This window comes from Triturus cristatus, chromosome 12 (assembly GCF_964204655.1).
Source record: "Triturus cristatus chromosome 12, aTriCri1.1, whole genome shotgun sequence".
Lineage (NCBI taxonomy): Eukaryota > Metazoa > Chordata > Amphibia > Caudata > Salamandridae > Triturus > Triturus cristatus.
Genome location: NC_140595.1, coordinates 809,914,517 through 809,940,727, shown reverse-complemented (window position 1 = coordinate 809,940,727; position 26,211 = coordinate 809,914,517). Strand labels below are relative to the sequence as shown.

At 47.9% G+C, this 26,211-nt stretch overlaps 1 protein-coding gene across 2 annotated transcripts in view; it reads right to left on the bottom strand.

Moving 5' to 3' along the window:
* The window catches only part of SENP3 (SUMO specific peptidase 3), a 253,052-nt gene that overhangs the window by 109,917 nt on the left and 116,924 nt on the right, over positions 1-26,211 (bottom strand). For both annotated transcript variants that reach the window (XM_085639232.1, XM_085639231.1), the window contains exons 7-8: positions 7,435-7,512; positions 7,116-7,253 (exon numbers count right to left, since the gene is read on the bottom strand). In XM_085639232.1, the coding sequence (XP_085495358.1) occupies positions 7,116-7,253; positions 7,435-7,512 (216 nt within the window). The remainder of the gene's footprint in view (positions 1-7,115; positions 7,254-7,434; positions 7,513-26,211) is intronic.

Here is a 26,211-nt window from a genome sequence, read left to right as displayed (position 1 = left end):
CCCCTGCGCCACTGGTTGTGCAGTTTTGGTACTTACCCGACACCTGGTCCTTAATGAATTTTGGGTCCGAAGACTGAAATTGTAAATTTGATACACATCTGTTTGATGCAATTTTGTTTTACCCACAGTATAACATTGAACAGTGTGCAAAAAGTTTTAAGTGTCGATTCTTGAAAGTGAAAAGTATTTTGATTAGAAACTTACTTACCTTATTACAAAGACCTGGGTCTTCAAATAAAGTACAAAGTATAAATACATAAAATTGGTCTGGATCTCCTTCTTGAGTCATGTGTCCATTATTGATCATGTTTGTGCAATAAATGTCTACACTCCTCTGAGTTAAGTCTAAGGCTGCTCTCCCACACTACCACTAATAGAGCACTTTGGGTTTTCCATTGAGCCCTGTACACTTTTAGGAAACCCCTGGACTCTGAACGGTATTACCACCTAGTAATAATATATATACAGAGCCAGCCTCCTACAATTAGCAAATATTTTACTTAACAGAGGCGCATTTTTCTTTATTCTCACAAGTGCATCTTCAAATATGGGAGTTCAGCATTTCTGCTGTATAAAACTAGTTTGATTAAATAGACAAAATGTTTGCCTTGTGTAATAAGAATCTAGACCACAAATGGGGTACACTTGCCTCTCAGTTTACTAATAGCATTGCCATCAAGGAAGGAGCATTTGTCACTTCATGTTTTAACACTCACTTTTATATATTACTAAAGGATGTGGTAATCCACGGTCATTTACAGATGGCAAATTTCCAAGAAATGGTCACAAGCTTTCCCCACTACCTTGCAACTTTACTGATTAATCTACATAGTGTATTAATCTGTGAAGACTGGGTTTCAGAAAACATTTATCATTTGCACATCACCAAGTATAGTGTTCCGATTTATCTTTCATCCTATTAAAATATGTTTTTCATCAAACAAGTACAAAAAGGAAAATGCTACTTACCAGTATGCATCGGTTCTTGGCATGTAGAGCTGCAGAGATTCACATTTTGTGCATAGATCGCCATCTGGTGTTGGGCTCGGATGCTTGCACCGGGTGGTCTTGAAAGAAGTCTTTTGTAGTCACAAGATAGGTGACTCCTCCCTTGGACGATAGTGCGCATGGCCATCGACTCCATCCTCAGATTGTTTTTCGCCATGATGGGAAATGATGGAGTTTGTAAGAAACAGAAAAGAGGTCTATGTGAATGTATAAGTAAGATAATACTGGAACAGATACAGGTTCCGGGGAGGTGGGTGGGCGTGTGAATCTCTGCAGCTCTACATGCCAAGAACAGATGCATACTGGTAAGTAGCATTTTCCGTTCGCGGCATATGAGCTGCAGAATTCACACTTTGTGTATAGACTGTACAGCAGTGTCTCCCGTAGCGGTGGTCGCCTGTATCGGTTACAGTAGTTTGAAAAAGTGTCTTAAGAACAGCATTACCTACAGAAGCTTGTTGCTTCGCTTGCACATCTACACAATAGTGTTTGGTGAAGGTGTGTGTAGCAGACCATGTCGCTGCCTTACAAATGTCTTCTAGGGGAATGTTCCCTAAGAATGCCATGGAAGCCCCCAGTTTGCGAGTTGAATGCGCCCTAGGGGAATTGTTAATGTACGTTTTGCTTTTTGGTAGCATATTTGAATGCATTTGACAATCCACCTTGCAATTCCAGCTTTGGGGATGGGATTGCCCTTATGAGATGGAGAGAAAGCTACAAGCAGTTTTGTTTTTCTGAAGGCTTTAGTCCTGTCTATGTAGTAAAGCAAAGCTCTTTTGACGTCAAGCGTGTGAAGAGCTCTTTCCGCTACCGAATCAGAGTTTTGGAAAAATAATGGGGACTACTGATTAAGATGGAAAGCAGAGATTACTTTGGGAAGGAATTTTGGATTTGTCCTAAGAACCACCTTGTTGCAATGTATTTGTAAGAATGGCTCTTGTATGGTTAACGCCTGGATCTCACTTACTCCCCTGAGAGAGGTGATTGCGACAAGGAAATCTACTTTCCATGTAAGTAATTGTAATTCGCACTTCTGTAATGGCTCAAATGGGGGACCCATGAGTCTAGTAAGAATATTTAGGTTACACACTGGAGAGGGTGGCAGTCTTGGTGGAACTCTTAAGGCCCTCCATAAAGGCTTTGATAGCAGGTACTCTAAACAATGACAAATGTCTGTTTTGTAGGAAGGTGGCAAGGGCGGCCAGATGTAGTCTTATAGATGAGTATGCCAGGTTGCATCTTTGTAGATGCAGCAAATAGCAAATGAGGTTTTGAATTGAAGCATCTAGCGGGTCAATTGTTATTGCAGTAAATGACAAATCTTTTCAATTTAGCTGCATAGGAAGCTCTTGTAGGGGGGAGTCTGGCTTCTTTAATAATATTCATACATTTGGGTGGAAGGTTCAGGTAACCGAACTCTAGGATTTCAGGAACCAGATTGCTAGTTTCAGTTGTGCTGATCTGGGTGTCTTATCTCTCCATTGTTCTGCGTGAGCAGCGTTTGGGAGAGACGTAGTTATTGCTGTGGAACTACCGAGAGTTCGAGTAGCGTTGTGAACCATGGTTGCCGTGCCCATGTGGGAGCAACCAGGATAATCTTGAGAGACTGCAGTTTGAGCTTGCGTACTACTAGCAGAATGAGTGGGAGTGGCGGAAAAGCATACGCAAATCTGCCTGACCAGTTCATCCATATCGCATTGCCCTTGGACAACGGGTGTGGGTACCTGGCGGCGAAGGTTGGGCCTTTTGCATTTGCGTGTGTGCGGAACAGATCTATGTCTGGGTGGCCCAACATGTGGAAAAAGGGTTGCAGAACTTTGGGATGAAGTTCCCATTCGTGCTTCTGCTGAGTCTGACGACTCAACAGATCTGCAATCGGATTGTTCACACCTGGAAGATGTTCTGCCAGAAGATATATGTTGTGTAATGGCCCATCTCCATATGTTTTGCGAGAGTTGAGACAGCTGCAACGAGTGTGTTCCTCCTTGTTTTTGTACGCAATACATTGCTGTCATATTGTCAGTACGGACTAGGACAATTTTGTGGAGGAGATTTATTGGAATGACTTTAGTGCTAGAAATATTGCTAGTAATTCTAGGTGGTTGATGTGGAGCTGTTTGTTGAGTGGTCCACTTGCCTTGAATTGTGTGGTTTAGGAGATGGGCTTCCCAGCCTGCGAGTGAAGCGTCCGCTGTTAGCACCATCTGTGGAACTGGCTCTAGGTAGGGCCCCCCTCTGGAAAGGTTTTGTGTGTACCACCACGGCAGAGAGCGATGTGTGCGGCTGTCCACCAACACCAGATCTGTAAGTTGACCTTGAGCCTGGTTCCACTGACGTGCTAAGCATTCCTGCAAAGGGCGCATTTGAAGTCTTGCATGAGGTACAGTGAAAATGAGAGGACATCATTCCTATGATTTGTATAAACACTCGGGCTGGAAGAGTGTTGGGGCTGAAATTTGGTGATGAGGGTTTGCATATTGGCTGGATTGGGGTATGCTATAGCTTTGGAAGTAACTATTGTGGCTCCTAGATACTGATGTAGGTAGGAGGGCTGAAGGTGTGACTTGGTGTAATTCACTGTGAACCCCAAGCTGTAGCAGCTGAATGGTTTGATGAACGCATTGGTTGTATGACTTGGCTTTTATCAGCCAGTCATCGAGGTATGGAAATACATGGATTTGCTGCCTTCGCAAGTGCGCTGCTACTACCGCAAGGCACTTCATGAACACTCAGTGCCGTGGTCACCCCGAATGGCAGAACTTTGAACCGATAGTGTTGGCCGTCCACTGTAAACCTTAGATATTTCCTGTGAGCAGGGTGTATGGGAATATGGAAGTAGGCGTCCTTGAGGTCTAGTGTGGCAAGGAAGTCGCCTTGTTGAAGCAGTGGAAGGACTTTTTGTAGAGTGATCATGTGAAAATGATATGATTGTATGTAAAGATTGAGAGGTATGAGGTCCAGTATTGGTCTTAGAGTACAGTCTTTTTGGGGGGGATGAGGAAATACAGGGAGTAAACTCCTGTTCCCTGATGCTGTAAGGGAACTAGTTCTATTGCATGCTTTTGAAGCAGTGAGAGAACTTCCCGTTTCAGGAGCATCAGATGTTTCGTGGACATGAGACGTTGTTTGGGGGATTTGCAGTAAGTTCCAGGCAGTAACCATACTGGATAATTTGTCTTACCCATTTATCTGTAGTGATAGAATTCCAGACAGGTAGGAACTGTGAGTCTCCCTCCGACCGGAGTCTGGAATGGTCTGGAGGGAGTGGAGGAAGTCACTGTTTATTAGTGGGAGAGGCAAGGTTTTGTTACCTCGGCCTCTACCTTAGTTGTTAATTCCCCTGTACCCACCTCTAAAATATCCCTTGTTGGGGGGAGGTTTGTGGGGCTTTTATAGGAGGAAGAAGCAGTGTCTGTACTGATGTTTTTGGATGCTACTCTATAAAAGGAGCGGCGAAAGGAGCTGCGTGTAGATGGAAACTGTAAAGCTCCCATGGATTTAGCAGTCTCCGTGTCCTTTCATTTTTTCTAAAGCTGTATCTACAGCTGGGCCAAAAAGTTGTTCGTGATTGAACGGATGATTGAGGATAGTAGTCTGCACTTCTTTTTTTTAACCCAGAAATGCACAGCCAGGCATGTCTTAGTAACGCACTAGTGTTGATGGATCTAGATGCGGTGTCTGCAGCATCGAGAGTACTCATTTGTTATTAATTTGTCCTCCTGGATCAAATCATTGGCTTTATATTGGTCAGGCAAATGCTGCATTAGGGTTTCAAGCTCATCGTAATGAGCCCTATCGTACCTGGCAAGTAATGCCTGCGCATTAGCTATCCTCCAGTGATTAGCTGCCTAGGCGGCAACTAGTTTGCCCGAAGCGTCTAGTAATTTAGCATCACCCGAGGTCTGAGAGTTGGCACGCTTTCTAGCATTGGTCGCTACCAGGGAGTCTAAGGGAAGTTGACCCTTAATGTAGGTGGGATCATTAAGGGGCGGGTTTATATTTGTTATCAATCCGAGGATTTCGAATTCTAGCCCTTACAGGGTCTTTAAATATCTCTGGGGCATGTTTAATGACACCTTTTAACATGGGTAAAGTTCGTACTGTCTTTTGTGATGGTGCAAAAGTGTATTAGGACGTCTTCCTCTGTGAGTTCCAAATGCATTTGAACACCTTGGTATTGGGCAGCCTGATCAACGAGCTGACTAAAGCCAATATTGTTATCTGGGGGAGATGGCTTTGTTGGGTAAGCATCAGGAAGGTCTGGAGGATCTACTGGGTCATCATAGTCATCCCATGTGTCAGGGTCAGTAAAAGGGTCATTGTTCCCTCCCCCACCCCCTAAATCATCATCATCCTGTGGTGGTGGTGAATAAGGGGAAAGTATGGGAGATTGTGGAGGAGAGGAAGGTCGTAAGGGTGAAGATGCACAGTCTCTTTTCTTCACAGGCACCTCAGGGATGTGTGGGTGTCCAATATCCTCTTCTTGTGTGGAACGCTGACATTATGGCCTGTCTTAGGGTCCACTTGGAGAGTTTTTGGTTTGGGATCGATGGGATCCGGCAGAAAAAGTTCTTCCTTTTTGATTGTCGCTTTCGGCGCTGATTTTTTCGGTTCCCAACGGGATTTAGATTTCTGCCCTTGAGCCTTTGAAGGGGTTTTTGGATCATTCGGCGTCGAATAGGAAATCTTTTTCGGTTCATAGTGTTTTGGTTTCGGATCCGAGGCCTTTTGTTCTTTTGGTGCAGAGGTGTGCGGTGTCGTGGCCGTTGGAGACTGCGGGAGTAGGATGTGCTCCCGACTTCGGTGCCGATGGCATCTGTGGGGCAGTGACATGTGTCTTACTCGGTCTCGAGCCGCCGGAAGGCTTTTCCTTTGTCTTCGGAGCCGGGGCGGGGCTTCTGAAGCTTTGTTTCGGTCGTGACTGGGGCCTGCAGGTGAAGTCTTGACCGGAGCCGCCTTTTTTTCGGGTGGGGTCAGGGCAGGGGCAGTTGTACTCACTCATTGACCTGGAGTGATGTGCTTGTGGGAGTCGTCTGCCTCGGAAACAATGTCCAGATCCTTCGAATCCTTGGCCTCCGGAACATTGGGGCCTTCATCGAAGAGGTCATCTGGCACCGGTGCAGCCTGTTGCACCATAACGTGTCGTCGGACCCGACGATCACGAATAGTTTTCTTGGACCGGAAGGAGGCGCAGGCTTGGCAAGTTCTCCTCGTGCTCGGGCGAGAGACCGAGGTTGCGGACCTTGTGTTGGTCGCTGTGTAGGAATTTAGCTCTACACTGTGGGCATTTTTTTTTTTATGGAGTCCTTTCCATAAGCCGTAGGCCTGAAAGGCATCGATAGGCCCAGCTGCCCACGTAGACGACCGGAATAGATTATTCTTGAGCTAGCGCATCGTAAGGCACACAAACTAAAACAATACCGTTGAGTTTGCGATGGTTTGAGCGCGGAAAGGTGTGGATAACATGGTACCGAACCAAAACGCTGAAGTTGCATCCGAATCCGAACCCGGGGGAGGGGGGGGGTTACCTATCTCGTGACTACAAAAGACTTCTTCCAAGACAACAAGGTGCAAGCATCCGAGCCCAACACCAGATGGCGATCTATGCACAAAGTGTGAATTCTGCAGCTCATATGCCTCGAACATGTGCTTTCGCAACTGCTGGAATACATTTTGAAATGTTTGTACAGTTGACTGATTAGCTATTTAAACTTTTCTTATTAAAAACCCGAAACCCTCCAGCCTATCATTTCACACTTCGTACGCCTGGTCAGACAGTTCACTTTACAAAGTCCTGAAACTCTGCAGTCAGATAAGAAAAATTAATTGTAAATTGACTTCTGACCTCAGTCTTTGAGCGCAGAGAAAATGTGACAAGATAAAACCAAGATTTAAAGGCATCTTTATTGCGCCTTCCCTTTCTGACTGCACAGAACACCTATTTTTTTTGTCAGCTCACAAGGACATGCGAGTAGGTCCTAAATATAGATTGACTTGATCAAATCTTACTCACCATAGCGAGTGGGCGAGTAGATTTTTCGAGGCCTGTGTACGGATTGCTTAGTGAATTACCCTGACCCTTCTTTCTTTGCATAATCCAGTCTTACCTTGGGGCATCGCCTGTTGAGGGTACGCTGAGAATCAAAGTATGTGATGCTTCTCCGAGTTACATCCACGGACACCAGCGACCAGTGAACCTCCAAATGAATGGGTATAAGAAGCAGATCCTTCTTAAAGATATCCACCTAGAAAACAGAACACCATACAACCAATGGCCAAAGGGGACAATTCACAGTCAACATTTCAGTGGTACAAAACAGATCAGGCATGCACAGTGATACTGGTGAACAGTATTAAAGAAACAATGATGAGCACCATGGCAATCCCCAGAATGAATCAAGTTTAAATACTTAAAACAAGACTTACATTTTTCGTCCAGCGCTTGACTCCATCGTACCCCTTGGTGCGCAGCTTGTCGTAAAAAAAGCTGTTAAAGAAGTGCACCTGTGAGAAAAACAAAGACATTTACATGCCATTTAAATCTAACAGGATACGTTTAAGAGAAGATTATTTCCCAAGTGCATAGAGTCATACTTTCTTTTGCATCTTTGTTATTTTTACTTTCTCCCGATTAACTTAATTGTTCAGCAGCAAAGGGGCTTTAACCTGGGAGGATGAACAAATGCCTCATGAACAAAACAACTTACTTGTAAAAAGGTGGGTATGTAGTTGAAAGCTTACTTTTAATAGATTCAAATTCCAAGTCAAATTGGCAATGTTCAAATAGCATACAAAACTATTAAAAGATTAATTGCTGGACAAGGTTAACTTTTAATATTGTGACATACCCGACAATGATTCAGATGTCATTCACAAGTATTTGAAAAGCTTATTTCAACTACGAGACAGATTTATTAAAGATATGAAACCATGTAAATAACCCTGCCTCTGTTGCCAAGTAAACTACCTGAAACAATTTTCTCCTAACAAAATGCTCGCATGTCTACTGCTCTTTGATTTCATATTGGTCAACCAACATTTGGATTCTCGTAGCTTCAATTTTTGGGGGAAAGGGGGTTAGGGGGAGGGGTTGGAAGGCGTTCAAGATTTACCCTCATTTTTAAAGCAATCCAAGCTGAAAGGCAGCTCAGCACTGGAGGATGCAAATACTTAGTCACAACATTTTCAGATCTCCTTTTTCGATGTAGACATTCAAATCCCTGGACATAAGTTTTACACAACTCTGATGATCAGCGTTGGGAAGAGAATTGAACATTCTTTTAAGACTTGGTTTACACATGCATTCTGCAACGAAGAGATGGAAAGAAGAGATGGAAAGTCAAAGCTTCCCGCAAATTTCTATGACCAGGCAGTTAAATGTTGGGTCCTTTACGTTGTCAAGCAAAGGCAGATGTATCAAGGGAACAAACTGCCTCCAACTTAGATATGTTGAAAACAGTGAACGGTCTCCTAATTTCCTACGACATTATAGTTTTGGATGGTAGGTATAACAACCTTAGTACAAAAGTCAAGCTTCTGAGACTTTGAGACAGTCAACGTCATTGGAGACCTACTCAGAGTGAAAGTAGCATCATTCACTACCATTAAAGGGAAGGAACGAGGAGCAGGCACCTGCAATACATCACACAGAGTGTAAAGCCAACTTGGCAAGTTCAGTACTTGTGTGCAAGCTCAAATGAAGCCCCGTTTATTATACCTAGCATCAGAAAGGATATATCACTGGACACAGCATTACTATCAAATGCTCTTTTCAAACACTGATTTGGCAGTTTGCATAATGAATCATTGCAGAAAAGGCACATGTTTTGCGAACAGAATCTGGAAGGTGCAACCTTTTCACAGTCGTGAAAAAGTCAATGGCCCCTAGAGATGCATCATGTGCAACAAGCTTTTGGATTCCTTGTCACCTAGAGGCTTAAGAAATATCAACTCAACAATCCAATGCCAGCTTCGGAGGTTCCAGAATGCATAACTCATTAAGTTGTAGCAATTTCCCTTTGCTAAGAGAACAAAAATCCTTTGAGGCATCCAGCGTCAGATGGATAGGAAAATAAGGTCGGAAGAGAAATGGTAGTTATATTATTATTCTTCCTAACAGCATTGCACTTGCAAAAAGACACAGCTAGTCAGAATGTAGCAGATAATGACTGAAAGATCAGCACGCTGTTTGACTATATAGTCGGTCAGCAACAGTGAGTGCAGAGAATGCAGAAGCTTTAAGAGTCCCAGACAGAGCTTCTAGGTATAGACAAGTGAAAGAGTTTCAGCAGACTATGTGCAAGGGCTGGGATTTCAATGCAGATGGACTTATGACCAGGCCAGATAACACTAGCAGTCAGCAGCAAACAAACTTTAGTATGGCTCTTAGAAAAAGCAGCACGTGTAACTCACAGCTCGAGAGATCGCCAGTCAGTCCAGGATGAAACTTGGGATACTGCCCCAATTAAAATAAGCATTTAAAACGCAATAGGTCTCGCCTTTGATTAAGTTAAAGCCATTAGCTTTGCTAATGGTATTGTATAACAAAGCAAATAGCTTTAACTTAATCAAAGGCGGGACCTATTGCATTTGTAATGCTTTTTTTGCAAGTTGTTCCCTACTGCATGCATGGTACCTGCCAAACCCAGCCGTATTCCTCAGAGAGTTGGTGAAACGGCTGCCGTCATTCCTTCTCATGAGGACGAAAGTGGTTTGCTGGTGACTACAGTGCACCAATGGGAGTATGGTAGTAAGAAGGGGGAAATTATGCGCCCCGTTGTGAAAGATTTTTACCCCAGACATTTTTTTTTTTTTTTTACAAGAATGCCATTACAGTGCAGCACCAAGCACTGATGGAACGCACACAGGTACAGCGCCAAGCACTCATGGTAATAACACACCTTAGTGTTAATTGCAAAGTGATGCAAAGTTTGATATTGACCAGTTTTCAGTCACTTTATCTTGGATATTTTCCAATAATGAAACGCCAAGCTTAGCAGTTCCATGGCCTGCATCTGTGTTACTCAAGATCAAACGTATAGAACGCAGGCTTTGAAAATGGTATCTTTTCATATGTACTCTCGAGAAGAGCCGCAATCTCTCCAACATTTATCTCTTCAATACAGAACAAATGCTGTAGTCGGATTGTACCAAGCTTCAATGTGCTCATGCATGTAAACGCAGTCATGCACAAAGGTGCGCTGGCTATATGTGCAGTGTGAATGTTTAACCTGCTGTATTGCATGGAGGGCTTGTATCTAGGCAGTAGAAACCTACAAAGAGAACCTAATTTCCTATCAACCATCTGCACAGAAAGACGTCACTGGATTTCCGATCATCCATCGTACAGGAAGTGACCTAACTGGTTTCAGTCTCCCGCGCACGGCACCCTGACCCACTCCTCTTTCCCACAAACTACTTAATGGCAGCTGCAAAACGGATGATGAAAGGATGCGTGCAGCAGGCACAGCTGTGCCCATCTGCTACTACACCGTTTCCAGCACCAAGGACCCTGGTTCTGGCCCAAGCTCTAGGCTGCCGCTCACCGCACTGCTCCCACACTGCACCACACAACGTTGAATGAGAGTTCACATGTGTCTCCTGCAAGTTCTTATGATCAACTACTCCTACGCCAACAGCATCCCACTTGCCAATAGCTCAAACTCGCGAAATAAATGTGAGACCTATTGCATTGCAAATGCTAGTTTTTTAAACTATGGGAATTACAGGGAATTAAAGAGATTAATTTTTTAATTAAAAAGTTAAGAAAAAAACAATTTACTCTTCATCACCAAATTTGTTTCTAGAGCCCCAAGAGATACAGTGGAGCAGATCTGCCATAAAGTACAACACAAGCATGGGGGCGCTAGGTGGCGCCGTGCAAGATGGCCGCACATATGTGAGGCTCCTGCAGTTCGGCGCACTGATCCGAACATTATCCTGCCCACCGGCGATCTACGCGACCTGCCTGCAGGGGCTGCATGCCCTAACACCGTCCGACCACCCGAAGGCCACTTCTGACGGCCGGGGGGGGCCTCGGTTGACAAGCGGGAGCGATCTTAGCGGGACGGCTGCTGTGGCGAAAATCGGAGAGGTGGTGCAGCCCGGCCACTGATCTACGGGAGCCCGCGGCTTCCCACGAGGCGCGCAGGCCGCCAGGCTGCAGAGTGATACGCCGTGATTCCCTGAAGAGGTTGACTTGTTAGACGCGACCTGGGAGACCCGAGACACCTGCATGTGCTGTCAGAAAGAGTGAGGTGGCGGTACCCTTGGGCTACGCTGGACATCGCCGGAGGTCGGGTGAGTGCGACCGTTGCTGCTGTGTGATGGAGGCCCTAGCTGTGCTGACGGCGAGGAGCGGGGCTGACGCATCGGAGCGGGGCTCCGCGACGGATGTTGCCTGCCTAGAGGCTCGCTGGGTGAGACGTCCTACTGCACCCCTTCGCTCGCTGTGGGCCTGATGTACGAGCTAGGTGGAGCCCCCCCGAGTGCAGCGGGAGAGGGGAGAGTACCGCGACCTGCTTTGAGGCCTTCCTTCCCGGTGCCCTCCACCATAGCCGCATGAGAGACAGCACTGGGGCACGAGATCGACCGCACTGGCCATGGATGACTGAGCTCCTGCAACCTCTCATCGAGGGTTGGGCCTGATGATTCCTTCTGAGGCCGTTGGACAGGGAACAAGTGGAGAACTGTGAGTGAGCTATCGCCCATCGCCAGTAGTGCGACATTTTGCGATTGCGACCGCGTAGGGCCGGAGGACCCCTGGCGCGGCCCCCTTTAGAGCCTCATCTGCCCCTGGGAACGAGGGGGATGGCGCACCGGCGCTAAGAACGCGAGACTGGACTGGAGTGTGGTGGTGGACCGGAGCCTCGGAGGGCCCGGGACGGTGAGGAACGGCGACTGAGGCCGCGGTTGGTGGCATTCCGCGCGGGGCTCGATATCGCGCCCCTGGTGGCGCCTGGTGATGGGGAAGGCCGACGCTCGACAATCCCGCCTCACCTTTGAGGCGAAGAAGACGGGCCGTGCCCCTCCGGCCGAGAGAGTGGAGATGGCCGACTCGGATCAGGCTGCTGGGCCTGCACAGAGTGCGGGGGAGCTGACATCGCTTCTCCGGGAGGTCCGGCAGGGCTTTGCCATCATGGGGGAGAAAATGGATGGTATGTCTACCCGGATGGACGCCATCGTGCAAAATGTCGACAAACATGAAGATCGCATCCGTGAGACAGAACGCCGTATTTCAGATACAGAGGATACCACCACCCGGGTCTCGGCGCAGGTTGCACAAATGGATAAACTTCTCAAACTAATAGCAGCCAAGAACGAAGACTTAGAAGCGAGAAGTCGACGCAATAACATCCGCGTTCTTGGGCTACCGGAGTCCACAAACACGGGCCGCTTAGAGGATTATGTGGAGAGGATGTTGATTGCAACCATTGGGAAGGAACAGCTCTCTTCCCAATTCATCGTGGAACGAGCTCATCGGTCCCTGGGCCCCCGCCCTCCGCCGGGAAGCACACCTCGCCCCATTATTGCCCGACTTCTCAATTACAGAGACCGGGACACAGTACTACGAGTAGCGAGAAGTAAACAACAGCTCCAATACGATGGGGTCTCCTCTATCTATCCAGACTTCACGGCTGCAGTGCAGGAGGATAGGCGCAAATTCATGGCGGTGAAAAATAAGCTGCGCCAGGCACAGGTAAACTATGCTTTGCTGTACCCGGCGCGCCTCCGGGTTACCCATCAGGGCCGACAGAGCTTCTTCACTAACCCACAGCGGTGGAAGACTTCCTTAAACAGCTCAGACGATCCGGCGGCTGCTCTGATCCGCTGCCCGCCTCGGGCAGACCAGCCTCCCAGGACTGACGTGTATCGCTGCCGGGGGTGCCCTGGCCAGGAGACGGTGAGCAGGATGGCCGGGAGGGAGTGGCGGACTGCAGGTGGGCCCAGCACAGCACATCTTTATAATTCAGCTGATGCGAAGGACTTAGAAAGGCCCACGCCAGTGGGCGTAACATTTGGAACCACGCCGGACACCCTCTCCTGACCCGCATAGGGCTTGCCCCTACATCCATCAGCGGGCTTAGAGGGAGGGGATACCCGGCTTGCCGCCTAGAGGTTGCACCCCAGCGGGTAGCACCCATTGACTCACTTAAGTATGGGTAAACCTAACAGTATTGCAGTTTTCGTTGTTTTGCGGGTGGGGGGAGGGACTGGGGATTCTGGCAAGTTGGGGATGTTTCAGTGGGAGGTGGGGGGGATGTTCACGGGGGTTCAGTATCCAGGTAGCAATTGTGGTGTGACAGAGGAGGTATGCAGGGATTTACTATGCAGGACTGGTATGTGTGTGTATCTGTAGCGCAGATGGCCCGGGAGGGTAACGACGTGATTAACATAATGACGTGGAATGTGCGGGGATTGGGGGACCCGAGGAAACGCAGGAAAATTCTGGCATACCTAGACAGAGAATTCAAGTGGCGCTGTTGCAGGAGACCCATCTAGACCCGGGGGTGGTTAGCACGTTCGCATGCAAGTGGGCAGCACATCGGCTGTTTTCCTCCTACTCCACTTACGCCCGTGGGGTGGCGATCCTTTTTAAAAAACAACTGCGCTGCGAGATAGCAGGTACGATCTCAGACCCACAAGGCCGCTATGTGATTGCCTGGGGCAGGTTAGGAGAGGACTCTGTCACGATAGCTAATTGTTATGGCCCGAATACGGATAGCCCAGACTTCTTTCATGATATATGGGGAAAAATACTGACGATTGGTTCTGCACACATAATATGGGGGGGAGATTTCAACATTGCCCTCAGGCCCGCTCTCACCCCATGCCGCACCACTACACTAAATCCAGGGAAGCGTTGTCAGGCATACTCGAGGAAGAAGGGTTGATTGAGGGGTGGTGATATTCGCATCCCTTGGGGAGGGAGGGCTCGCACTTCACATCCCACTTGGGCAGTTGGGCGAGAATGGACTATTGTCTGCTATCCCGAGGTCTGGCCTCGGGTATACGAGAGACCTCACACTTGGCCAGGACATACTCGGACCATTGTCCGGTGAAACTATCACTTGCACTGCCAGGGTATACTGCTCCTAGACCGCGCTGGCGATTGCAGCCCACTGTGCTGCTAGATGCCGTCTTTCAGACGGAGCTCGAGGAAGAGATACTAGATTTATTCGCACGCAATAAAGATTCGGTCAGCAGTGTGGAGGTGATATGGGAGGCCTTTAAGGTGACGATACGTGGCTATTGTCTCTCTAAGAGCTTTGGAGTACTTAAAGATATACAGCGTACTCTTGGTCGCCTGGAGCAAGAACTGAAAGAATTAGAGGGCCAGATGGGTCAGGGACAGGCGGAGGCAGCGCAAGGTGCATTTCGTGAAACGCTCACTAAATACGAGGCTGAGGCGCAGCGAGAGTTGAAGTTTCGTGGGAAGTATTGGGTGGCCCGCAGATACGGAGAGGGAGAGCGTCCCGGGAGGGCTCTCGCGGAGGTGACGCGCCCTCCTCGTTTTGGTGCCCACATATTAGAAGTACATAGCTCGGATGGCACGGTTCACAGAGATTCCCGTGCAATACTTGACACATTTGTGGACCACTACCGCTCACTCTACACGTCTCAAAGAACGGGGGCACTTGAGATGGCTGATTTCTTGGAAGATGTGGCCTTGGGGTGGTTGGGGGATACACAGCGTGAGTTTCTGTGTCACCCGTTCGAACTCGACGAGGTGCGGGAGGCGATCATGCAGCTGCAAAATGGGAAAGCGCCGGGTTCCGATGGGCTACCGGCAGAGTTTTATAAGAGTTACATTGAGGTGATGGCGCCGGTCCTTCGGGAGGTGTACACTGAATCCCTAGAGGTGGGTGTGCTGCCGCCGTCCATGAGAGAGGCTGTGGTCACCTCGTTGCTGAAGCCCGGAAAGGCCCCAGACTCCTGCGACTCCTATAGGCCACTCTCGCTAATTAATTGCGATGCCAAAATATTGGCTAAGGTGCTGACGAACCGCCTCACGTTATTGATGGACAAACTTGTCCTACCGGACCAAGCGGGGTTCATGCCCGGGAGGTCAACCTCCCATAATCTCCGGACGCTCTTCTCCCTGGTGCAGATGGTAGACCAGGAGTTCCCGCTAGCCGCTGTGTTCCTCGATGCCAAGAAGGCGTTTGACTCAGTGGAATGGGACTACCTATTCGGGGTTCTCCGACGGATGGGTTTCCCTCAGCTGTTTCTTTCCTGGTTGCATTTGCTGTATAATCCGCCGACGGCCCGTGTGATTATCAACGGGCATTTATCCCCACAGATACCGATCTCGCGGGGTACCCGACAGGGGTGCCCGCTCTCACCGCTGTTATTTGCATTAGCTGTGGAACCGCTAGCTGCTAGGCTCCGACAGATGCACAATGACAAGGCGTTCCGCTGCAGCCTGCGGCAAATATTGATCTCGCTTTATGCGGATGATATCACATTATACATCAGGGACCCGCAAGACAACATAAACCCCATATTGCGGGAGTTTATCCGATTTGGGCGACTCTCCGGAGTGAGCATCAACTGGGGAAAATCTGTGGTGTTCCCGCTCACGGCAGCGGTGACCCCCTTCCCCCTTGATTTCCCGTTGGAGTGGTGCCAGGAAGATTTCCGGTACCTAGGAATTCAAGTAACCCGAGATAGGGATGAGATCATTAGGGCGAATTACGGCACGGCTGTGGAGCGGCTCAAGACCAATGTCACGAAGTGGATCGCTCTGCCATTATCAATGGCGGGCCGTGTGTCGCTCATTAAAATGAAGGTGCTCCCGCAGTTTCTGTACCTTTTCCTCAACGTTCCTTATTACCCTGGGCGGGTTTTTTTCGCCACGCTGCGTTCGGAGCTGATACGATTAGTGTGGGGCGGCAAGCAGTCACGTCTGAAATGGTCTATCCTCACCAGGCCGTATGCTCAGGGCGGATTCGATGTTCCGGACCTTGAATTATACTATTTATGTGCCCAGGCACATTATGCCTACTATTGGATGCGTCCCCCGCGGTATATGCCGCAGATAGCGGTAGAGGCTTGGCTGGCCGACCCCATCCTCCTTACTGGTCTCATACATGGCTATAAGGAGGCGCCTGTTGTGGCACCCACCACGATCACCGGTACAGTGGAGGCGTGGCGACGTCTGGCGGCCTTCATGGGAGCCTCGTTCCTGTACTCCCCCAGGTTACCACTCACGTATCATCCAAGTCTGACATTGCTACAGGAGAAGGGGTTTCAGGATCTCTGCATCAGAGCGGGGGTCGCGACTTGGGGAGACCTCTTCCGAGAAGGGACCTTTCGCACTGCTGAACACTTTTTGCAGGGCACGGCGGGCACGCCGCTCGATGTCTTTCTTTACGTGCGGCAGGGTATGCGTTCATTGCTTCCCTCTTTCCCATGCGAGCCAGAGTGTTTCGCACCGTTGCATCTGCTTTTGGGTGTGGTGGACGGGGGGCATTTGGTGTCCAGATTATACGCCTCCATGCGCGAGCGAGACACAGGAGAGTGCGACTTGTCCCGGACCCGATGGGAGGGGGAGCTGGGCAGCGACCTCACGGATGAACAATGGCAATACTGCTGTCGCCAGACGGCACAAATATCTGCTAGCAGTAGGTTCCGGGTCATACATTTTAAATTCCTGCACCAGATTTACTATACACCGGTCAGGAAACTACGTTTTGGGCTGGCTGCCGATGATCGCTGTGGGAGATGTGGCCAGGTGGGGGCGGGCTTTCTGCATCTTGCCTGGAACTGCGCTGTGGTGCGGAGCTATTGGGAACAGGTGTTCACGGCACTTGGGAGTATGATTGGGACTCGACTGGACGGAGACCCGTTACTTGCGCTCTTGGGTCATACGGCACGTATTCCCCCTACCCATAAAAAATATGTTGCCATTGCCTTGCTCCTGGCGAAGCGAAGAGTGGCCTGCAGATGGGGTAGGGGCCGGGCCCCGAAATTCAAGGAGTGGCTGGCGGACATGACGTTTTGTCAGGAGCAAAGCACCACTTACGCTGAGCTATTGCCGCGAGCCTCACGGCCCAGAGATGTGTGGGGACCACTGGTGGGGTACCTCCTGGCGCAGGATCCAGTGGGGGGGGGGGGCCCCTGTACAGGGGACGACGGCAACTGCCACTGAGGAGTGAGTGGTGCGGCTGCCTCTGCCAGCAGAGTGGCTGAACACCCCTGTCTGATGGGGTTTGGGCGGGCTCCCTAGAGGCTTGATGGGAAACTGGGTTGCATACAAGGAGGGGTCCTACATGCATCGCGTGAATGGGATATTTGTTTTTATTCTGCTGGGTCTGCTTACTCATTTGTTTGTTTCCTTCCCGCCGTTGCCCCTGCCTGAATTACTACATGGGTCCCGCACGGGCATATGTTGAGCTCAATGATTGATTCTGGACTGTGTGCCTCCTATAACCATTGATTCTTTGACATTGCTGGTACTGTAACTTGGTTTGTTCCTTAACTGTTCCAAAACTACAAATAAAGTCTTTAAAAAAAAAAAAAAAAGTACAACACAAGCATTTGCAATGCAATTGGTCTCCCATTTGTGAAAGTTGGAGTTAATGGTGTTGTAAATTACCATGCATTTTGTTTATGCAGTGGATGTATGTAGTGTGGAGTTTAATTAGATGGATTGGATTGAACTTGTTCGTTGTGGAACTGTGTGGGGTGGAATAGTGTGTGTGTTTGTGTAGTGGAATTATGCGGATAGTAATTATGTGGTATTAAATTAGTTGGAATTATGTAGAATGGGATTGAGTGATATGGAGTGTAAATATGTGTATTGGTATGTTGTCTTGTGGCGTGGTATGTAATGGAATTTAATGATGTGAGCGGTTGAATTGTGTGACATGATGTTGAATTTTGAGGTGTGGATTGGATGCATTTGTTGTGTAAGTGTGTGGATTTGAATGATGTGGTTTGTTGTTGAATTATGTGGTGCAGAATGGAAATGTGCGGAGCTGAATTGCGTAGCGTGGAAGGATTAGTGGCTTACCTGTAATCCTAGTTCTCTTCCAGGGGTATCCTTATCAAAGTCATAAGCACTAGAATATTCCTGCCTTTGCACAAATATATATATATATATATTCACTGAAAAAACCATAGGTTTCACACATGTTATAGTTAGCGGAAATTTTACTGATAAAAAACCAGTGAAATTCCCCCGTTATAGTTAGTGTAGGCAACTATAACTCACGCGACCGCAATCCTCTGCTGATGCTAATACTGTATTTAGACACTTATTTGCCCATGTCTTCTTCCATACATTTTTAGCTATACATATATTTCAAATATTTTTTTTTCATAAAGACACATATGTCATCAGCAGAAGATTGCGGTCGCGTGAGTTATAGTTGCCTACACTAACTATAACGGGGGAATTTCACTGGTTTTTTATCAGTAAAATTTCCGCTAACTATAACATGTGTGAAACCTATGGTTTTTTCAGTGAATTTGCAAGGTTTTTTAAATGCTAATTCCTAACTATAACGTGTGTGAAACCTATGGTTTTTTCAGTGAATTTGTACGGTTTTTTAAATGCTAAGTTACTTTACGCCATTCGTGGCGTGCGCGCCCACTTAACGCAGTTCGTTCCGTGCGCGCACCGTGCGCGCACAGTAAGCACGCGGTGCGCTTCGCGCACCGCGCGCGCCCACTTTACGCAGTTAGTGCCGTGCACGCACGGTGGGCACGCGGTGCGCGTAGCGCACCGTGTGCCCACGTTACGCTAGATGGGCCATGTACGCAAGATGCGCTTTGCGCACATGGAGGACATATGATGCACTTCGTTTTGAAAGGTAATATTTTAATTTTTCGTAATTTTTATAAGCCATGCACAAATGGTGCCCTTCGGACATCATTTGCACACGGGGTGGAGAGAGTGTTGTTAATTTTTTCTTTTATTATTTTTGTTTAAAATAGTGGTTTTTCACACCTCAAATAAGCCCTGCACATTTAGTGGCCTGCGGCCACCAAAAGCACAGGGGGTGGGGAGAGTGTGGATAGTGTTTTTTTTTTTTTACATTTTTTACCGTACGCGTACGGTAAGCGTAATCGGCGAAATTAGCGAAAAAATAAAAATTGCATTTTTGGCCTTGGGGGGTCTTTGGGGACTCCCTCAACATGGCTATGTGTGTGGGAGCTGTCTAAACAGCCCCTTTATATGTTTATTGGTTTTATTTAACAACATAGCTCTCAGTGCGAGAGAGAAAATGGCGGCCGCCGCTTCCTGGTTTCGGCTGTTTCGAATGTTTACTAAGATCTAAGAGCCAATCAGAATCACGCTCGCGCACGCCACCGTACGCGTACGGTAAGCTTACGGTAAGCGTACCGTAAGCTGGCTCAGATATATATATTGATTTAAAGGCTATTTTCTCAGAATCTACTGAACAGATTTACACCAAACCTACAAAAGGCACTTCCTTGACCTGAGGACTACCTCTCTGCCAAATTTCTAGTAATTCTGTTCAGCCGTTCGGGCTGTAGCCCTGTCTAAAGGTCCTATGGAAAAATGCATGGGAAAAACGCGTTTTGGGACCCCCTTTTTTCTCAGCCCCCGCTTGACGAATCCCCCCCGAGACTTTCAGGGAAGGAGCGGAGCGTAGCGCCCCACCTATTTTGAAAAATTCGCGAGGATTCGTCGACCGGCGCCAAAGTTATTCAAAATAGAATGTTGCGGATTTCCTATGGAAAAGGGGTCCTAACTATAACGACCTACTGGCGACCGCCAGTTGGATGGATGGATGGATGGATGGATGGAGATATGGATGGAGATATATATATATATATATATATATATATATATATATATATATATATATATATATATATATATATATATATATATATATATATATATATATATTCACTTAAAAAACCATAGGTTTCACACATGTTATAGTTGGGTGGACATTTCACTCGTAAAAAACCAATGAAATTCCCCCGTTATAGTTAGGTCAGATAATTATAACTCGCGCGCCCGCAATCCAGTGCTCATGACGTCACATATTTCACTCATGACATGGTCAGTGGCATCACTCATGACATCACTGATGACATCATCCTTGTGATAGAGTGGCGGTCGCGCTAGTTATAGTTATCTGACCTAACTATAACGGGGGAATTTCATTGGTTTTTTACGAGTGAAATGTCCACCTAACTATAACATGTGTGAAACCTTTGGTTTTTTAAAGTGAATTTGTACGGTTTTTTAAATGCTAATTTTTTTTTAATGGTTTTTCACCGTGCGCGCACCGTGAACGCACCCCGAGATTTAAAAAAAAAATAAAAAAAAAATGTTGTTTCAACCTTCGGGGTCCTTTAGGGACCCCCTGACAAAGGCTAGGGGGTCAGGAACTCTCTACCCTGCCCCCTTTTCACGTTCGCCACCGCTCTTTTTCACTCTCGCACCCAAAACAAACAAAATGGCAGCCGACACTTCCTGATTTCGACCGATTCGAACGTTGACTGACATGTAACCACCAATCAGAATTACGCTCGCGCACGTTAGGGTGCGCGCACCGGGCGCGGCTATAGATATGTATGTGCTTTTAAATCCAATTTTCTCAGGAACTACGTAACAGATTGACTCCAAATATGCAAAAGGCACTTTCCCTGACCTGAGGACTACCTCTCTGCCAAATTTCAAGTAATTCTGTTCAGCCGTTCGGGCTGTACCTTCGACTAAAGATCCTATGGAAAAACGTTTTGGGACACCCCTTTTTTCCTCGGCCCCCACTTGACGAATCACCCCGAGACTTTCAGGGTAGGAGCTGAGCGGAGCGCCCCATTAGTTTTTAAAATTTCGCGAGGATTCGTCAACTGGCGCCAAAGTTATTCAAAATAGAATTTTCAGATTTCCTATGGAAACACGGTCCTAACTATAACTATCTACTGGCTTATATATAAAATAAAAAAGCAAATGCAGCCTTTCATAAGTAGAGCTGAATAATGCTGTAAGGACTCCCCTGCATATAATCAATAATATAACCAATATATATAATATATCATACAAAACAGGGAAGAAACAAAAGCAAATCATGTTTGAACACTGTTTTAATGCTTTGCATTAGCACAAACACCTCAGATAGGACTGAAAGCATTGTCAGCTCACAGGCTGCATTGCAGAAAACCACAGCCTAGAAAGGCTAGAAAGCTAACTCTTAGCTACATAGAAGAACTGGCACCGTGCCTTTAAGGCAGCCATGACCCCTAGCTTCCCATCATGCCTCAGGGGTGACAGTTAGGTCAGTTCTTTGCGGTGACACAAAGCCATAAACACAAAGTTGACAATTCCTTTAAAAATAAGGATCCTTTGCCCGGGGAGGCGGGAGGGTTGGTTATGACTTTGATAAGGATACCCCTGGAAGAGAACTAGGATTACAGCTAAGTAACTAATCCTTCTCTTCCAGGGGATCCTCATCAACAGTCATAAGCACTAGAATAGAATAGCGAGCCTCACCTCATCCACTGCGGGCAAAGGAAAAATAATAATTAACAATCAAGCTCAGACAATTAAACTTGATAGTTCAGACATTTCTGTTATCCGAACAGATTTCTCAAGGAGGCCCTGGCCTACTTAACTATCTGCCCTGGAGTCGGATTCAAGACAATAATGCCTTGTGAAAGTATGCAGAGATCTCCAGGTTGCTGCCTTGCAAATTTCTGCCATCGGATCATCATGCAAGAAAGCCACTGTAGCTGCTTTTCCCCTAGTGGAGTGCGCTTTAGGTGACAATAGGGGCTTATTTGCCAGCTGGTAGGCCAATTTTATACAAGACACTATCCATCTGGAAATGGATCTCTTGGTAGCTGGAAAACCTGTCCTCATGGAACCATAATTTAAAAACAATTGGTCTGATTTTCTTATGACCTTAGTTCCCTCTAGGTAGAATTTAAGCACTCTTAAGGTCTAAGGAATGGAGTGACCTTTCCGCAGGAGTTGCGGGATTGGGAAAAAAGGATGGCAAAGAAATTGCCTGATTAATATGAAAATCAGATACAACTTTCGGCAGAAAAGCAGGTTGAGTCCTTAATACTACTCTGTTGTGGTGAAAGATAGTATATGGCTCTTTGGAAGAAAGTGCTTGGATTTCGCGTACTCTTCGCGCGGAGGTAATCGCGACTAAGAAAGCGGTCTTCCATGTCCAATGCTGCAGCGTGGCTTTATGGATGGGCTCAAAAGGAGGACCCATCAACTTAGAGAGGACCAGATTCAACTCCCAAGGAGAAGGAGGCCGAACAGGGGGATACACTTTCTTCAACCCCTGTAGGAAATCCTTGACCACCTGTAGTTGAAAAAAGGAAGGCTGGCTTGGAGACTTTCTATAGGCCGTAATAGCCGCTAAATGTACTCTGATCGATGAATACTTCAACCCTGATTTAGCTAAATACAGGAGGTAAGGAAGAATAACCTCCTCCTGCCCTGTGGTTGGATTAAAGTTATTACGAGTGCACCACCGGTAGAACCGCTTCCACTTAAAGGAATACGAAGCCCTTGTGGAAGGTCTCTTTGCTTCCTTTAGAATATGCATACAGTCCTGCGGTAAGTTCAAATGTCCATATTGCAGGACCTCAGGTGCCATGCTGCGAAGTTCAGTGAGGGAAGGTTGGGATGTAGGATCTTCCCATCAATCTTGGTCAGTAGATCCGACCTGCAAGGGAGCCCAGACATCTGTAATAGGTCCGGGTACCACCATTGTCGAGGCCAGTCCGGGGCTATGAGGATCATGGACATGTTGGACCGGATGAGCTTGAACACCACCTTCGGAATCAAAGGCAGGGGAGGAAAGGCGTATGCAAATATTCCGGACCAATCCATCAAAAGAGCATTCCCCTTCGTCCCTGGACGGTGGAACCTGTAGGCGAAGGCGTGGCATTTTTTGTTTAGATCGTCTGCAAACAGATCTATGGAAGGATGACCCCACTAATGGTAAATTTCTGCCACTACTTCGTCATTTAGCACCCAGTCTGGCTGATCTTCGAAGTGCCGGCTGAGTGCGTCCGCTCGCACATTTCGCTCTCCTGGACGGTGCACCGCTGTGACGCAAAGGCCTCGGGCTAGAAGCCAATGCCGTATCTTTTGAGCCTCGAGGGCGCGTACCACCCCGTTTGTTGAGGTAATACATAGTGGTCGTGTTATCTGTTTGGATGAGGACTGAGTTGGACATTATCAAGGGCTGAAAAGCTTTCAGGGCTAGATGGACTGCTCGCAGCTCTAACATGTTTATGTGGTAGGATTGTTCCTTGACGGACCACCGCCCCTGCATTTGTAGGCAATCCATGTGTGCTCCCCATCCTTGAAGCGATGCATCCGTTACCAAGGACTGGGTAGGAACAGGTTGATGGAAGGGGACTCCCAGTATGAGGTTCCGTGGACGAGTCCACCACAGAACGACGCTTTTGCTGCTTGTGAAAGTACAATCCGGTCTTCCCAGAAACCGGTTGCCTGGTGCCACTTGTCCTCTAGGTCCTGCTATAGAGGTCTCATCCTTAGCCTGGCGTTGGGAATGAGGAATATGCAAGAAGCCATTGATCTCAATAGGGACGCTACTTGCCGGACCGTCGGGCGATTGGTCTAGAGAAGAACTTGGCACTTCTGTCGAATTGCTTAAAGTCTCTGTTCCGAAGGAAACGCTTTTCCTAGGTTTGCATCTAGGACAGAGCCCAGGTAATGGATCACCTGTGTAGGCTGGCGAACTGACTTTTCCATATTCACGTGCAGGCCTAGCCTGCGGAGTAGAGTTAGGCACACTTGGAAGTCGATCTTTACCTGCTGAGGAGATGGCCCTTTCAAGAGCCAATCGTCCAAGTATGGATATACGAACAGACCTCGTCTGTGTAGAGCTGCCGCTACCACCGCCATGCACTTAGTAAAGACTCGTGGGGCAGATTTTAGTCCGAAAGGCAACACTCTGAACTGGTAGGGACGGTTGCCGACCACGAATCGCAGGAATTTGCGATGACTGGGAGTTACAGGAATGTGGAAATACGCATCCTGGAGATCCACTGAACACATCCAGTCCCCTGCTTGCAGATGTGGACGTATTTGATGAAGCGCCAGCATGCAAAATTTTTCTTTCAAGATGAGCTTGTTCAGCAACCGCAGGTCCAGGATTGGTCTGAACTTGTGCTCCTGATCTCTTTTTGGCACAAGGAAGTACCTGGAGTGCACTCCCTTTCCTCGCTGCAAGATGGGAACCTTCTCTATGGCCTTTTTTTGTAGAAGCGCCGCCACTTCTTGTCGTAGTAATTTTAGCTGGTGAGGACGAGATCTTTTCGGAGGAATGTCCTTTGGAGACACACGGAAACGTAGTGCGTATCCATTGCGCAGAAGACTGAGCACCCAACAATCCTTTGATATGTTGCACCACTCTTTCAGATGTTGTGAAACACTTCCTCCCACTGGAGTGGGCAACGGCGTCAGAGGAAGCTCTGGCTCATTGTTTTCCTGTTGGTCGAGTGGTGGAGGAGGACTGTTGTTGGTTACCCCCCCTCTACCTCTGCTAGACTTTCGACCCTGAAATTGCGATCTTCTTTGGTTCTTGCTTTGGGACCACTGAGGGGTTTGAACCCTCTGTTGGTATCCCTTGCGCTGGCTGGGCCTGTACCTTAGTCGGAATTCCTTTTTCTTTTCTGGCCCCACCACCTTCAAAGTGTCCAACTCTGCTTTCAATCGAGCAATCTCTTCATCTGTGTGGGAGCCAAACAATGAAGAACCCGAAAAAGGTAGGTTAAGGACCCTCTGCTGAGCATCCTGTTTAAGAGCTGTAAGCCTTGACCAGGCAGACCTTCTTGCGCAAATTCCATGCGCATACGAATGTGCAGATAGTGTGGCACCATCCCGCTGCAGTGCTAATCATTTGATTAGCTACCAAGAAACCCTCTGTAATGATTTCTTCAAAGTCTTTCTGATCCTCCTTTGGGAACTTCTCTTTGAACCGATCCAAAGAGTCCCATAAGGCTCTGTCGTATCGACCTAATAGGGCTGCTGCACTGGAGACTTTGAGTGAAGAAGCTGCAGAGCCACAAACCTTTTGTCCCCAAGAATCTAGGGACTTACTCTCCTTGTCCGGAGGGACCAACGCATGAGCAGAGACTGCGTGAGTCTTACGTGCCGCTGCGACTATCACGGAATCCGCAAATGGATCCGTTTTCAAGCACACCGGGTCTACATCAGCAGGCTTGTACTTCTTTTGAATTCTGGCCGGTGTAGCTTTAATCGCTGAGGGGGTTAGAAAAATGTACTTACTGGTTCCAGAAGTCCAGGAACCAGAGGCAGCAACGGACGCGAAGCAGATCTTTGGTGCAGCGTCTCGAAGATCACTGCTGTTGCGACCTGAGGGGTGGACATTGCAATGTTCAGTTTGAGCCCCTCTCTGCAGCACATCATGATAGGTGTTAATGTCATCTATCGGCGACACTCTCGACTGAGGGTTGTCCGATAGAGTAGGCGAATAGTCCCTCTTAGAGGAGTGGGTGGAGGAAGAGGACCATGAGGGAGACGACCTTCTGTGGTGAAGAAACGTAGAAGGCCTGCGTTCCTTAGATCTTCCTTCACGGTGGTGGCGTACTGGTGAAGGCGATCTATCCACCTCCTGTACTAATCTTTGTAGAGGGGATCTGTGGACAGGGCTTGTGTATTCTTCCTTCCTTCTCGATGCTCCCGCCGGAGTCTTACTCCAGTGATGTACTGGTAAAAGCCATCTTGGAGACAGATTTATAGAAGGAGGTCCTCTGATGCGACAGGGATCTGTCGCGATCTCCTCGCATGTTCTGGAGACGCAGATGGAGAATGTGGACGTCTCGAGGAGTGAGAAGAAGAGTGTCTCGATGCTGATACAGTCACTAAGACTACTGAACCTTCGTCAGATCTATGCGATGGTGGTCTCGATGTAGAGTGTATATCCTGCTGCGACGGAGCCCTCCTCGACGTCGATCGAGATCTTCTAGTCGTCGAGGCTCGACCAGGTTCTGGGAGCGGTCTTGGCGTTGACTGCTTTCTTCAGCGTCGAATGTGTCGACGGCGAAAGGCGCCTTGGCGACGGCAGAATACTTCTTGGTCTAGAAGTCGAGCGATGTGGACTCGACGGCGCCGAAGGACTTCCTCTCCTCGACGTCGATGGGATGACGGCTGAGGGATGGTAGCGCACGACGCCGGCAGAGGGCTTCTGGACGTCTAAC